Consider the following 15542-nt stretch of genomic DNA (forward strand, 5'->3'; position numbering starts at 1 on the left):
ATGGAAATCAGGAATCTTCTTCAGCTACCCACAAACAGGATGTCTGCATTTGAACTGCTGGACTTTCACCACAAGAAGGAACTAAAAGAGGTGTATCCTAATCTTTGGATAACCCCGAGGATTGCCTGCACCTGCCAGTAGTAGTGGCATCGGCTGAAAGAAGCTTTTCAAAGCTTAAGCTTATAAAGACACACCTGTGATCATCTATGGCACAAGATGCCTCACAGGACTTGCCATCATTGGTATAAACCATGAGGTTGGCAGGCAGCTGTCTTATGATGATGTCACTGATGATTTGGCCTCAATTAAATCAAGGAGGCAAAGATTTTGACTCTCTCACTGATGTTAGATGGTGGTGAAAAGATGAATAGCTATCATTTTTACACAAGCTAATAGCTGTTATTTTGTACAATACAGTTAACACTTTTTATTTGTCAAAATATTTTAGCTTCTATGTGGTTCATCTATCATCCCCTGTACTTACAGACCTTTTTATATGCAAGTTAATTGCTTTTATAGTTTAAATATGTTGACTTTACTATTTTATAATTAATATTAATATTAATATTAACTCATTGATTGCTAGCCCTATTATATAATGGAAAGTTGCTTGTGCCAGCTCCTCTGGCCATTTTGAGTCATCTTTCAAGACAGAATATTTTGTACAAGACAGACAGAATATTTTGTACAAAGATTCTGAAAACAACGAATAGCTCAAGTGAAAGAAGAAACTCTTTTTCATCATGGAAGAAAAAACGTTTGCACCTTGTTCCATTCTTGATTTATCTGAAGTTGAATAGAGGCTAGTTTCATCAAAAAGACCACTTTTTTTTCTTGAAAGCTAAGAAAAATAATTTTTGTTAAAGGGAGTCTGTCAAGCAAAACAGTGTTTTGCATGTTATAATTTTGTCTTCAATGACATAAAAGACATCTGAAAATTGTATTATAAATGTTATTTTATTGTAAAATAAATATGCAAAGTACAGCACAATGCAACAAATCATGGCCACAGTTTGGAGAGAGAAACCCCACAAAATAGAACCGGAGTCCTTTTCCATTATTCCTACCTGCGGTATTCGGGCGACTGGGCCTGCTTTGAACACTAATTTTTTCAAAGTAAATGCTTCGGACCCCACGGGACTCAGTCAAGAGCATGGGTGGGGGGGCAATTACACACAGGGAGCGTGACCCTTGTGCCAGCCGCCAAAAACACACTTTGACGTATATGTATATAATGGCAACGTTGGCTTTTGAATGACAACGGCACTCAATGAGTTAATATTAATATGAGTATTATGGGTTTTTTCATACTTAGCAATTTTAAATTGTCTCTTAACTTATCAAATTTTAATATAAGGTTACATTGTTTTCAGATAAAGTGAGATATTTGTTGTTTATGTATGTGCAGTGTGTGTGATTTGGTGGTTGCGCTGTAGTGTTTTGGGCCCACAAACAAAACCTTGCCTGTCTGTTAATGTCATCATCTCACTTTACTGGCAAACCTGTCGCTATTATTTGGTTATTGTCAATGATACTAACACCAGCTACGTATATCTGTCTGTCTGTCTGTCTGTCTGTCTTGGTGTAACTTTCTAGGCCTAAGTTTTGCAGTGGCAGTCATTTATGCATACATAGTTGAATGTATTGTGCATGATATAAAGTGGCATGGGTCACGGGACTATTAAAGTATGAAAAGAAAAATGATCATTTGAAATTTCTTCAAAAGAAGGAAATCCAAAACAGCAGGACAGAGAAGCCAGCAAAGGCAGTCTGCAGTCAGAGAATGAGGGCCAGCTTGAGCCTCCAGCTCCAGCTATACACATGGGCATGTACAATCCTGATAGCTCCACATGTCTCTTTGGTAGGTGCACATTTGTTTGCTTACTTGATAATATCAATGACACTGTGGTTAATTGCCAGACACTGAAACTAAAGCTGAGACCTGTCAGTTATAGCCAGTTATAGCCAGTGTAGTAAGCACAATAGTCATTCTTTCCTGTCATCTGAGATAGGTATCATATAAGAAGGCTGATTTTATTCTCTTTATTCTAATAACAACTTGTGTGTTTTTTTGTAGACTCAGATAGCGATACTGCTGATGAAGGCCCTTCATTTTCACCTGCACATCAGGGTAAGCATTTGCACCTTAAAACTTGATCTATTTCGACTTGAAATGAGGATGTCTCACTTTTGCTTTAATCATGCACAGTGGCTTATACCGTCATCTAGGGCAAAGCCCTTTTTTCATCGATACAAAAATGCTATGTTTACATAAGTTTATATAAGTGTGAAAAAGCTAAATATGACTAATTTTACATACAGATACATTGATACAACTATTAAAATCCCTGTAATGCTTCAGGTGTGTCACGACAGCCACGCTCAGATGATGATGACGCTGACAATGAGTCATCCAGCAGTACCTGCAGGCCATGCAGTGTCATTTGGGGATAGTGAAGTTTGAGCCTTTATTACCCCACCAGGACCTCATGGTATGCCTTAATATTTAATTTTCATATAAGATATATTGTATTTAATAGATATATTTCATTCCATTCAGTTCTTTTATCTGTATTAGTGCCATGTCAGTTTCATTAATAAAGTATGGAAGCATTATTTTACATGTGTGGTGTCACTGTTGTGTTGTGATTAGTTGGTCTATGTATCTTTTCATCTAAACTATAAACAGTCATGTGAGACACTGCAATGTCAGTAATTAAAGTATTAATGGGTAGTGGAGACAAAAAAAAAAAAATTAAAGCTTTGCTGACGCGTATGCTCGCAGCAGCACTCGTACTTCATGTTCCCCATGCATACATCAATGCACCACTTAGGCCAACCCAGTAAAAAAAGCCTGGACACACCATTGAGAAGAGGTCCTAATTTACACTGGAAACTGGTGCGGGCTAACATTAAGCCAGGTGCAAACCAGCTCCTCTGAAAGATTGCAACTATCCATATGGCAATTGTGCCCAGAGTCACAACACATGGACAACTCCTGTTTTAAGACAGAACCTGCAAAAGCTTTCTAGTTAAGGCTTTTATCATACGCTTCACAAAGAATGTTACAATTATTAAATTGCCAGTGTGATAAGGTTAATATAGGTTAAACTACACCCGCTGAAACGAAGATTTAGTGAGCACAGGAGCCGAATCAGATGCAGTGTTGTGACCTATCCTGTTCGCTGTCATCTCAATGAATTTTCACACCCTGACTTCTCTCTAGCAGTTTGGATGTGCAAAGCTGTATTGCTCACCAGCAATAATTAGAAGTAAATTAGTTGCGTTTACCTACCTGTCCATTCTTGATTCAGCACACAGGCCTGATGAAGGTCTGGTAAAGCTCTGAATATTGTGCATCAATGAAAGTGTAGAGAAATTGTTTTTTTTACCGGTTTGAACTCATCGATGTTTCCAGCACAGATTGAGCCAGGAGCAGAGGTTTTCCTTTATTGTCTCCTTTCTAATACAAAGGAGGTGACTGAAATTTAGTCTCTGAAATGTCTAAGTTGGAGAAACATATTTCAAAGCCTGTGCAGATTTTCAGCCGCAACTTCTGTCACAGTCCTATAAGGAGGACTTAATATGTCAGACTGAGCCTGATTGTCATCATGAGTCCATCTGTGAGAATCCTTTGCTCTATATTAACATTTTAAAAAGCTCTCCTCTATTTTGAAGAGCACCAGAGAGTTAGAGAGGAGTCGGTTAGTAGGGCAGTAAATATTTACAGTGAGGATGTCACATTGTCTCTTTCACTGTAGCTGTGAAAGTACTGTTGTTCAAAGTTACTTTACTACTTGAACTTCCTACTTTTACTTATAACTCTGACCACTCCTGCTTTTGATAATGCTAAAGTCCAACTAACAGTAAAGACACTGAACTTCTGCTGGTGTCTGTGGTCTTATCACTTACAGTAATGCCTAGATACTGGTTCATATGACAGTCTTGCACATTGTGCATTGCTTTAAATTAAATACATGGTTTCTAAATATTTTTTTCTCATATGTCTAACTGTAACAGTTATACAGAATTTTAATATGTATTAATGTGCCAAAAAAGTGAAAAAGTAAAAGTGAAAAGCTCAGAAATTAATAGCTCAGTCATGTGGTTATTTTTGCAACACTGTATTGAAAACTGTCTTAACAATACTAAACAACCCGCATTCCACACTGTGGAGCCCTACCTGCAGAGTGGAGAGAAGGACCTCTAAGCCGCTGCAGGAGCTCAGGGAGGCTGTCATACTTGGTCGACCTCGTCTGCGTCAGAGAAGCAGATAAACAAACACACAGTAGGGTAAACAAACTGTTAGACAAATAGACAGACTGACCAATAAACAGGCAGAGAGTAAGGTTAACAAACTGTTGCACAGACAAAAAGACACAAGGACAAATGGAGAAAAGACAGGACAGGAGAGCTCCAACAGACGGAGATCGTCAATCAGGGGGAGGCAGAGAGAAAGTCCAAAGTGCGTTCTCACCAATGAGCAGACAGGTTCACACACACATGAAACTCAAAACATCTGTCTCTCTCGTTTTCTTCCTCACACAAGGACAAACGCGCACACACAGCATTGCTGCTGTGTCTAAGGAGAGACAACCAACACAGATTATCGGGGCTGAGAATACCCACCGGGGCGGGGTGTGTGTGTGTGTGTGTGTGTGTGTGTGTGTGCGTCTGTGTGTGTACGTGTGTGTATGTGTGTGTGTGTGTGTGTGTGTGTGTGTGTGTGTGTGTGAGAGAGTGTGTGTGTGTGTGTGTTTGTGTGTTACTGTTGCATGCATGTATATTCAGTATGTGTTCAGTGAGTGTCTTTTTCTCTTCATCATACCTTAGATGTTTTATTGCAACTTATGTAGAAAACGTCATGGTTTAGGTGCTTCCTGTTTGTAAAATACTATCAAGGTATGTTTATGCAGTTTTTGCATGGGGCTTTCGTTCCTGTTGTAGAACACTATTAGGGACTTGAACATAAATAAAAGTGGTTTAATGTGTGGCACAAAAGTGCATGCACTTGTCTGTGCATGTGTAACCCTACCCCCCCCCCCCACCCCCCCCCCCCCCCCCCCCCCCAGGATAAAGAGCTCCCGAAAACATTTGTGCTGTAGTGCTCACAGGGCTGCCACTATAAAAAGGCCTAGACAAGGCCAGCTGGGCAGCTGCTGGACACATAATATATTCAGTGGTAGAATTTAACATAAGGGTTTATGGGCTAACATAAAATAAACCTTGAAATTAACCAATTCTAATTGTAATCACCAAAAAGGTATTATACATATTCCAGTTGATTATAATGTGCCCCATGGATGACACTTTTCTGGAAGCTAACGTTGCCCTGGTTCCCTCATCAAAAAGCCTCTAGGATTTTTCAATTACATTTTGGATCATTGCAGAAAATACGCTCTGCAATAAATGCTTATGACACAAGCACATTTTGTTCAGCAAGATAATATTCACAAATGAACACCACTTTTAGGATATTTGAAGCCTCAGTGTAATTGCCAGAAGTAAAAACAACTACACTACTTTTGTGTTCTCACCACTACAACTCTGAAAAGCCGTGTTTGGCACGGCTCAATGTGATGACATTCTGCCATCTCATTTAGCCACCTGTTAGCAACCACCTTTTTAAAGAGCCTTGAAAGCTTTAAAGTCAGTGAGTCAGGTATTTACTGATATATTTTATGTTGTAAAACAAATTTAGAAAGTCTTTTCAGCTTTTTAGCCACGGAGCTTATTTAAGGCTTCTAACCAAAAAAAAAAAAAAACAATTCAAAGAACTAACTGGCACTGAGACAAGCAACCAGAAGTGGATTCACTCATTCGTCATGTCTGGTTTTACTCCCTGTCTTTGTGTATTTCCCTGATTAGTTTCACCTCTCTTTAATTAGTCTGGTTTGTCCTTCCTTGTTAGTCTTCCCTACACACCTGTTCTGTTTTAGTCTTGTTTACTCCACTCTTGTGTTCCCTGACACACCTTCATTTGTTAGCCGATCCCTGTGTTTCTCTCCTGTTGTCTGTGTCCACCTACCCCAACTGTGTGTTGTTGTCTTGATTAGCTCCCTGTGTGCTTCCCATTCTTCCCCATGACCCTGGTTGGTTTGAGTGTTGTTTTTTTTATTCTTGATTATTACTATTTGTTTGTGCACCTGTTCTGCATTTGGGTACTTATCCCCAGCTCCCCCAAGACAGACAGCTTAAAAAATAATAATGTATCATATGCTTATCACAGTGCAACATACTGTGGTGTAAGTATTTTATAAGTTTAGAAGTATTTTTGTTTCCACTTAATGCTAATACTTATTACTAACAACTGCTAATATATCCACATCACAATAATCCATAATTATTCTAGCCAGGAAAAAAAAAGTAAGGCAACCTACACATTTAAGTTTTTCAATGATAAGAATGTGAGCTTTGAATTTAAAATAATGCGCTAGAGTGCATTAAAAGCATCAAAATAGAAGGCCACTGAGCAGGCTATGGAGTTGGATGTGGATCATTTAGCTCTGCAAAATTGACAATTAAATCCTGATTTTAAAGGCATTTTACTCAAAGTTTATCCAATAGCACAATATTATTAAAGTAGACAACTTTGCTGTTTCATGGCGCATGAGACCAAAAAAGGACAACAGACTGCTGCATTTGTACCGCAGCCTAGTTCACCTGCTGTATCCTCAACTTCGAGTGAGAAAGGAGATTGCGATGCTGCATCCCCTTCAGAGCCACTCAACACAGAGGACTTCAAAGGTGAGACAGCCAGTGGACCATTGTAGCACACCTTCATTACTACAGTAACTGTGTCAAGATACTGCGTCTTGCCAGGGAAAAACAGGATTAAGGTAAACAACATGACTGTCTCAGTCTTCCCAAACTACACTGCATGAGTGGCCAGGGTCAGAGCAGCCTTCAATAGTGTAAGACAACAGCTCCAAGAAGTAGGAATCCGGTTTGGCATCTCCCACCCAGCTTGACTTCCCATCACCCATAACAACTTGAAGGAGATCTTCCTGGAACCAGATGAGGCCCAAATGTACATCACGCAGACCAATGCTTCCTAGGTGGCTAGAGTGAAAAGACAATCTCCATCGTGGTCTTCTGAGGAGGCCCTCGTAGAAAATAAGAAACATGTGAATTGATAATGTCGCCTTGAGTCAGTATTCTTCTCCACCCCTGGAACTGAACTGCTTGATGTCAAAAGTCGTGTAAGTGTGCACTCGCGACTGTTTCAGTTTTGCTCTGCAGGACTTTCGCTTTTCAAGTAGTTTCATGAAAGTTAGTCATTAGTTGTGAAACTAATAGTTCTACTCTGGCTCAATCTTCCATTTGGAGGGAGATCAGCATAGGGATGTAGGACTCCCTTCTTTTCCTTTATTTTTCCAATTTTTATTGTTGATTTTCTTTTGTTTGTTTTTTGTTTTGTTTTTTTTATATACTTTCACACTGTGAAAGTATATAGTGTTAGATAGTGTTATAAATTATTTAGATCCAAACCATTAGATCATTACACCATTTTTAAGATATTATGACATCACCTAGTCCAAATATTTTAGGCTGTATTCAACTTAACAGCTGGATATAAGGGGTGATTCATCATCCAAATTAACGCAGCTGTGTGTCTGCACATCTAAAATCACTGTTACGTGGAGCAAAGAGGGATATGGGCCAGGCAAAACAACTCCTTCCCATAGGAGAAAGAGGAAGGCTAAGGATGCTGGAACAATGGAAGTGTAAAAGAGGCTGCAAGAAGAATTCAACCATGCAGAGGACCGTAGGCAAGAGAAGGAGGATGCCATTCTGGAGAGGTAGATGCAGATGGAGGAGGAGACAGAGGAAAGGCACTTCAGGATGCTGCTGGAGCAGCAGGCGGCCACAATGCCTGACCAAAGCCAAGCTCCACCCCATGCAGCATCCTGGAATCCTATGCATCCACAATCTCATCTGCCATATCCCCTACCTCCTCCAGCTCCCAGTGACTGGGCTGCACAGCGGTCTCCACACCTACAAGCTACCCAGGCCCAACCTACCAATCAGGTTTGAAGTGTCCTGTATGAAAATGATGGTGAACCAAGCAACAAGAAGCAGCATTTTTTTCCAGTAATTTCTTTTTATTGAACAGCACCTAGCACTTTCATTTTAAGTTGTATTTGATAGTGGACAAAGTAATAAAAAGCAGCATTTTTTGTCAGTTGTAATTTCTTTTATTGAATAGCACAGCACTTTTATTTCAATGCTGCATTTTACTTTTTTGTAATTCTGTTTTTTTTTACTTGTTCATACAGTTTAGTTTTATCAAGTTAGATTTTTATAGCCAAGTCTGTTGCTGAAAAAGAAAATAAGACAATTATGCACAAAGTGAATGTGAACCATATTTTCACTTTTCATTTCTGTGTGGCTCTGTACAGAGCCTATTTATGAGTCTGCAATGTGTGTTTGGTGGCAAATGTATTCTTTAAATAACTGGATGCTGGAGGAAAGTACAAATGAGTCAACAGATCCAAAATGGCTGAACAAAAATATGTTCATGTGGGCCAAATTATTCAAATTATTAAACTTATAACTCATGGCCATCTACACACCAATCAGTGTTAAGTATAGGGAGACACAGCCCACATAGGTCATGATGACAGGACTTAAGATTGTTATGCAATGTTCACCCTCCGGCCCATCTGTTCCGTCATTAACGCAAGTTAAAGGATCAACAGACAGAAAAGTTTTCAATAAATTGTTTGAAGCTTTTCAATTAGCTACTGCATGATGGCTAATACAGCTGGAAACAAACATCTATGATCTATTGTCTGTTGGATCATCTAAGCAAAGAAAACATTTCCTTGCAGTGGTCCTTCTAAAAAAAGCGGTGGTGAAAGTTAACATTACTACATTCTATTATGATCAAGGATTTGGTAAGCAGGCACTAGCTAGTGCTAGCATAGCTAGCTCATAGCAAGTTGACGCAATGACAATTGCCATTACTGTGAAATGATTGGCTGGAGATGGTAAGCCTGTGACTGTCCCTCTCGAGCTCATTCATGCACACTTTTACAGTGGTGGCTCCTGAATTTGCGCATGTGCATATCTAAAACTGTGGTTCTCAAGCTTTGTATGAGGTTGATATTGGTTGCTAATTGTGACAGCTTGATGAATCATCTCAAATAGGCTTAGCAAAGGCTCAATTAAACTTGTACAAAAATACCTATGATAAATAATTTGAATATCTTTGAATATAATATGATATAAAAAAAATATAGAAGCAAAATGAAACTAAATGAAAGTCAGTGATTTTATGGATAAATTAGATATTTTCAATATCAGTAGGGTAAAAATCCTTAAATACCTCTAGATCCAATCCTGCGGGCCTTTCTAATGTGTTTTTTGATTATTTAATATGTAAAATAACTGCTGTAGTTGTTGTTATATAAGTGGTTATATGACATATCGTTCAAAAGCTACACTCCTTCAGGTAAGATTAATGCCAACCATTTCAAGATATAACCATCACGGCAAGCTCAATAAACACAATAAACACTAAACTACAAAAGAGACACACAAAAATATCAGCGATTAAATACATTATTAAGTACTACATAATATCTCTGGAATATCAGTAGAGAAAAGATAACTAACATCAAACAATACAACCTGGTGATGTAAGGCTTGTCAATGCATGAATTACCTGAGAAAACTGAAAAATGTAATTCCCAAAAGCACTGATGCTATAACTAGCAAACATTAATGTGTCTGTGTAGCAAACAAACCAACAATCATAAAATACAATGTACTCAAACTCAAGAAATAGTTGCATAAACATGTAAATATAATTGTTAATACTGTGTAACTAATGGATGAGACTGTTATAGTGGACTTTGATGGATTAAAGACTTCCTGCATTGTGATGCTTCCTCTAAGAACCAATGGGAAAAAGAACTTCTTCATTACAACTTTCTGTTGTTGTGCACTGGCACTTTTGCCTACCTTCCTTTTCAATACAGATATCTGCAGTCACCGCTAGGTGGTAGTAAAGTACAAACAAAGATACAAAATCATCAATTCTACTACAATCTCCTCCTGGCATGTTAATAAATATGCGACTGACAAAATGATGAAATATGAAGCACTGGTGCACCCCTGTGCTGAAGAGGCTGAAGTGTTAGAGGAGCATGTTGGTATGTCCTTGTCCTCCTGGGAGAAAGGTAGGACTACCTCAGAAATGGGTCTGGAGAATGTCTTCACTGTCTGATTTATTGTTACCTTGACTTCCACCTTTCTTACCAGTCTATTTTTGCTGGGAATAGCATTCACAGTGATTCTCGTTCTCTCGCCACTGATTTCTTTTTGCCTGACTGTCCTTCATCAGAACTGTCTCCTTCTTTGAGATTGGGTTTCTGTGATTGCAACTTGTGCCAACACTGTAGCGTGCTCAAATATTCTTTTTGCCACCTAGCCCAGAATGTCTCTGCCAATGCTTCGATCTCTCTTCCACTGGTTCTTGAGCAAATCTCCTTTTGAGAATTAACTGACTGGAGGAAGAGAGGCACCAGTTTTGAGTCAGCAGGGAAGGAGAGCGTGAGAGGAGCCTCATTTGCATTGACAATAGCAAAAACCTCTGCCAAAAATGTGATTAGAACTTCAGGGTAAGTTTGAAGGGTCCCACTTGGGGGAGCATGGAATCTAGAATGCGCTGTGCATCACCAATCATGCGCTCCAAGGTGCCACCCATATGAGAAAAGTGTGGAGGTTCAAAAACCCAGATGCATTTCTTTTGAGGGAAATCGTGTTCTATGCTCAGATCAGAAGGACATTATGAATCACTTTTCATCACTTTAAACACTCCCACAAAATTAGTCTCACAATCAGAACAAAGCTGTTTGGCATATCCTTTCTATAGCTACTTGCCGCTCTTGTCCTCACTGAGTGCTGCTCCATTACTTTCAAGGTAACATCAGTGTTAAATGGGCTAGTGTGGTTGCACTATTTGGCACATGTATCCAAACCAGTTTGGAGGGTCATCATTGCTGCGCACCCAGTACTTCACACAAGGCTGAAGCTTTGAGGCAGCCACCCTAGTGATGCTGCTGCAGCAGGCCATGATAGAGTGGAGAGGAGGACATCATCATCCCCAAGTGTCAGAGACTGTGATCTGTGAGAAGAACACAGCCACTCCAACAAGTTCTGAGGTACTGAAATCTACTCATCAGATACTGCACCACCATATCTGTAATGAAGATCAAGACACAGCTGCCTGACAGCATTAGCATGTCATTGATCACAATCTCCTTGAGTAAGGGCTTTCAGCAGAAATGTATCTGAACCCATTTACAGCCTTATGAGTGCAACTGGAAAGGTTGAGGTAGATGAGCTTGTGGCAGCCCTTCCGTGTAGTAAAGTACATTAACCTTTTATCTGTGAATCTGTAGCAGTAGGTCACACTCAGGTATTGAAGGTTGAAGGTGGCCATTTTAGTGGTGTGCAGTCATGCGCACGTTCTCATCCAAACTCATGACATGGTGACGCTTTGTCATTTGCATCTACTTATGATGTTTAAGTTACCTTGTAGCTTGTAGCTTGTACTTGTACCATGATGTTAACAAATGCACATGGTATGATGATGCAGCATATGGTTATGTTTAGACAATATGAACACATGGCAACCAATGCGGACCATCAACAAATGCATGTGCTGATATAGATGGTTGGGATTAGACAACAAATTCCCGGATGGTTAGGTTTAGGGGAAGGAGAGTGTGCCTCACTGGATAATAGCTTTCCATGTGCAGGACAATTTAGGTGGTCTGGCAACTCCAAATAGTGAAAAATCTTTTGCCCTTGGCTTGGCCACCATTGGTGCAACATGTGGTGACTTTCCATGGTCCAAAAATACTGAGTCCTACATAGAAAAATCGCTGTGCTTCTTGCAGATATACCAAAGGTAGACGGACATTTGTTGTTGCTCCATTTTTTCCACACACCTGTGGATGCAGCTGCTGATGAGATGTTTTCCTCTGACTATCCACAGACCACTAGCAAGGACTGTACCTCCAATGAAGTGTCTACCCTGATGTTTTTCAGATTCATGATGGTGGCGAACCAGAGTCACTATGTGGTGAAGGCTTTGGATAATGATAGGATGGGCTGGGGCGGGGTGGCCTCTAGTGTGCATCCCATATGCTGAGGCCTTTGCAGTGGCCCGGGTCTGAGGTAACATAGCTCCACTGCGCTGACTGTGTTAGATAGATGTTAAATCGTTTTGTCTCATTGTGTATGTATACTAACACAACTTGGCTGTCAGTGTAGAGTCAGACTGCATTCACTTTCATGTCAATCTCTCTGATCACTAATTCTGCAATCTCAACAGCCAATACAGCTATACAGAACTCTGATCTAAAGATCGTCAGCTCAGGCGGGGGAGCAAGCTTGGACTTGCCAAAGATAAAAACCTACTTCACTGTGACCCTGCTCATTTGTCACCTTAAGGTAAGCCACTGCCGATATTGCTTTTACAGATGTGTCAGAAAAATTTCATAGCTCTGTGTGTTGTGCCCTGAAAGTGAAGGGTGCATATGTGAATGGGATATATACCTCCTCCAGTACTGACAGAGATATATGCCACCTTTTGCAGTCCTCAAATTATTTCTCAGGAAGACATGTGTCAAGACAAGCTTTCTGAGGAGCAGTCTGACTTCAATTTTCAGAGGAACTAAAATACCCACTGCTTCAAACAGAGTTTACTGTTGACAGAAGCCCTTGGCGTGAAAATGGCTTTTGACACTTAGGAACGCGGAAAGTCAAGGTGTCTGTCACCTTGACTTTCCACGTCTCAGCTGACCCCCAGGGTTAATTGTACACGTAAGTCATCTACAGCAAGGTTGAGATCTTTGATATCATTTGCGCTTTCCTCTGCGAAAAATCATTACCTCTGTTCAAGTTGAAGCTATCTTGTATAGCTATTGTCAGTAACTGTTATGACGACGGTGGAGCATGCAGATGCAGCAGCCCATGGCTCCTCAAATTCTTGCTACTTTTGCTATATTTTTTCAACTCCATGGCCCTCCTCTGCTTAAGCACTTCCATACAATACAGAAGCACTCATCAACATTGGGAAAAGTTGTGTGGGGCTTGGACTGAATGCAGCGGACCGCGAGAGGATCTGCACCAACGGCATACGCCGAGCTGCCAGTCAAAGCAGAGGGTTAACACAAAAATGAAAGCACCAGATGAGGAGAGCAAAGAGAGCCAACATAAGAGCAAGGCTGACTCACCTTGGACCGAAAGCTGTTCCTCTAACAAGCCTTCTTTTAGCTAATGCTAGTATCACAGGAGAATAAAATGGATGAGATGCGATTGAGGCTTACTCAGCAGCAAGAGATCAGAGATTGCTTTGTGCACATCTTCACAGAGACATGGTTAACCCCTGACAACAAGCTGTTGCACTGGGTGGGCAAACTTTATTCAGAGCAGACAGGCCACAAAACTCCGGTTAGAGGAGAGGAGGAGCACTTTGTGTTTACATAAATTATGCTTGGTGCGCAAATGCAGTTACCATGGATGGACTGTGCTCACCAGAGTTTTTGGTGCTAAGATGTCGTCCATATTATCTGCCGAGAGAATTCACCAGTGTTAATATTGTTGCTGTATATATACCCCCAGATACAAATTCAAAAAATGCACAGCAGGAATTGTATGATGCCATGAGCAGCAACAACATCAAGCAACCGAATGGAATCTTCATAGTAGCTGCTAATTTAATCAAACTGACCTCAAATCTGTTTTACCTAAATGCCACCAGCATGTCCAGATCCCCACCAGAGGAAAAAATATCCTGGACCATGTCTATACAGATATTCCTGACAGCTACAAAGCCCTCTGACGCCTTTACTTTGGCCTGTCAGATCATATTTCTCTGCTCCTTCTGCCAACATATTGTAAGCTTATAAAAAGAGTCAAACCAACAGTTAAATCTGTTAAAGTGTGGACATATTAAACCACAGAAACTCTACAAGAGTGTAACCACACAAATTGGCAAATGTTCAAAGATGCTGCCACTCAAGATAAGATAAATCTTGAAGACTATGCATCTTCCGTGACATCATATGTCAGCAAATGTGTTGATGTGGTAATCACAGTGACAGTGAGATCATTCCCCAACCAGAAAGCCTGGATGAATGGGGAGATAAAGGCTCTTCTCAGAGCTAAAAGCCTTTCCCCTTTCAGTCAGGGGACAAGGAGGCATTCATCATCACCAGAGCACAACTGAGAGCTTGCATCAAGGAGGCTAAGAGGAGACACCAGCAGAGACTGGAGAGAGACCTCAACAGCAACAGCACTAAAGATATGTGGCAGACAATTCAAATTGTCACAGGCTACAGAAGCAGGAGCGCCCCCATCATATGTGAGGCCCTGCTGCCTAACAAGCTGAACACATTTTAAGCTCAGTTTGACCTCCTCAATAAGGACTCAACTGTGAAGTCTACTCTGCCTCAAGAGGACCGGCCACTCTTAGTGACTACAGCAGATGTGAGAAAACTCCCGCTGAGAGCGAATATAAACAAGTCCACAGGCCCAAACAACATCCCAGGATGAGTACTAAAAACGTGTGCTGATCAGCTTGTTAATATTATAACTGACATTTTTAACAAAGTGCCTTGCATCACTGCCATACTCTTCCTCTTAGTGTTTTGCTGCCCTCTGCTGGCCTAAGATTTCTACTTTTCCCAGTACATGAATTTGCATGCGGTGATCCACTACTTTCTTCTTGAGCAAGCACCACATGAATTTGGTCATGTTTTGGGGGATGGTTTATTGTCAACCATTTTTGGCATGAACTCAGTGAAGTGCACTTTCATTCCAGGCTTCTTCTCAAATATCCATCACAATGACATCAGGCAGCTGTGAGCTTAGTTTCTGTTATTCGGAACACGTCTATATTGTTGGCAGAAAGGGAGAAGGCCCACCTGTCTGTAGCATCTTGAAAGGTCTTAAATTCCATGATCTGAAGATAGGTAAGATCCTAAATCGAGTGGGCGAGCTGGGTATCATTCTCTGTTGTACAGAAGACAATTTTTTACTATATCAGTCTACCCTCATATTTTTTATCAGTGTGTTCAAACTAATATAACTCAATGACAGAAGCACTTACAGTGATTCTGACTAACGGGGGTGAAAAATCTACTACTACTTTGCCTTGGATAGGTATTTTAGGTGAATTTAGGTGAGTCATACATTATCCAGATGTGGTTTGAGATCAAACTGTGTTGTCATTTTTGTGTCAGTGTAACAAGTAGCAATTGAAATGGAATACTGATTGGGTGGATGGATACGTCACTCATCAACTTTGTGACTTTCTCCAAGATAATAGCTTACTCAAGGACATTCAGTCAGGTTTCAGAGTTCACCATAGTACAGAGACGGCACTAGGAAAAATTAATAAGGACTTATTGATTCTGCTTCTGATTAAGGTCTGGTCTCTGTCTTAATCCTATTAGATCTCAGTGTCGCATTTAACACCATTGACCATCAAATTTTACTACACAGACTGGAACACTTAATTG

The 15542-nt window shown here is 40.3% G+C and overlaps 1 protein-coding gene across 1 annotated transcript in view; it reads right to left on the reverse strand.

The window, feature by feature from the left end:
- Positions 1–4320, reverse strand: part of LOC121950740 (cytosolic carboxypeptidase 4) — a 149038-nt gene extending 144718 nt beyond the window's left edge. Inside the window, exon 1 of the mRNA XM_042496838.1 lies at positions 4184–4320. Coding sequence (XP_042352772.1) covers positions 4184–4240 — 57 coding nt within the window. The 5' untranslated portion in view covers positions 4241–4320. The remainder of the gene's footprint in view (positions 1–4183) is intronic.
- Between the last annotated feature and the right edge of the window lie 11222 nt (positions 4321–15542).

The sequence above is a fragment of the Plectropomus leopardus genome, chromosome 11, assembly GCF_008729295.1.
Source record: "Plectropomus leopardus isolate mb chromosome 11, YSFRI_Pleo_2.0, whole genome shotgun sequence".
NCBI classification, from domain to species: domain Eukaryota; kingdom Metazoa; phylum Chordata; class Actinopteri; order Perciformes; family Serranidae; genus Plectropomus; species Plectropomus leopardus.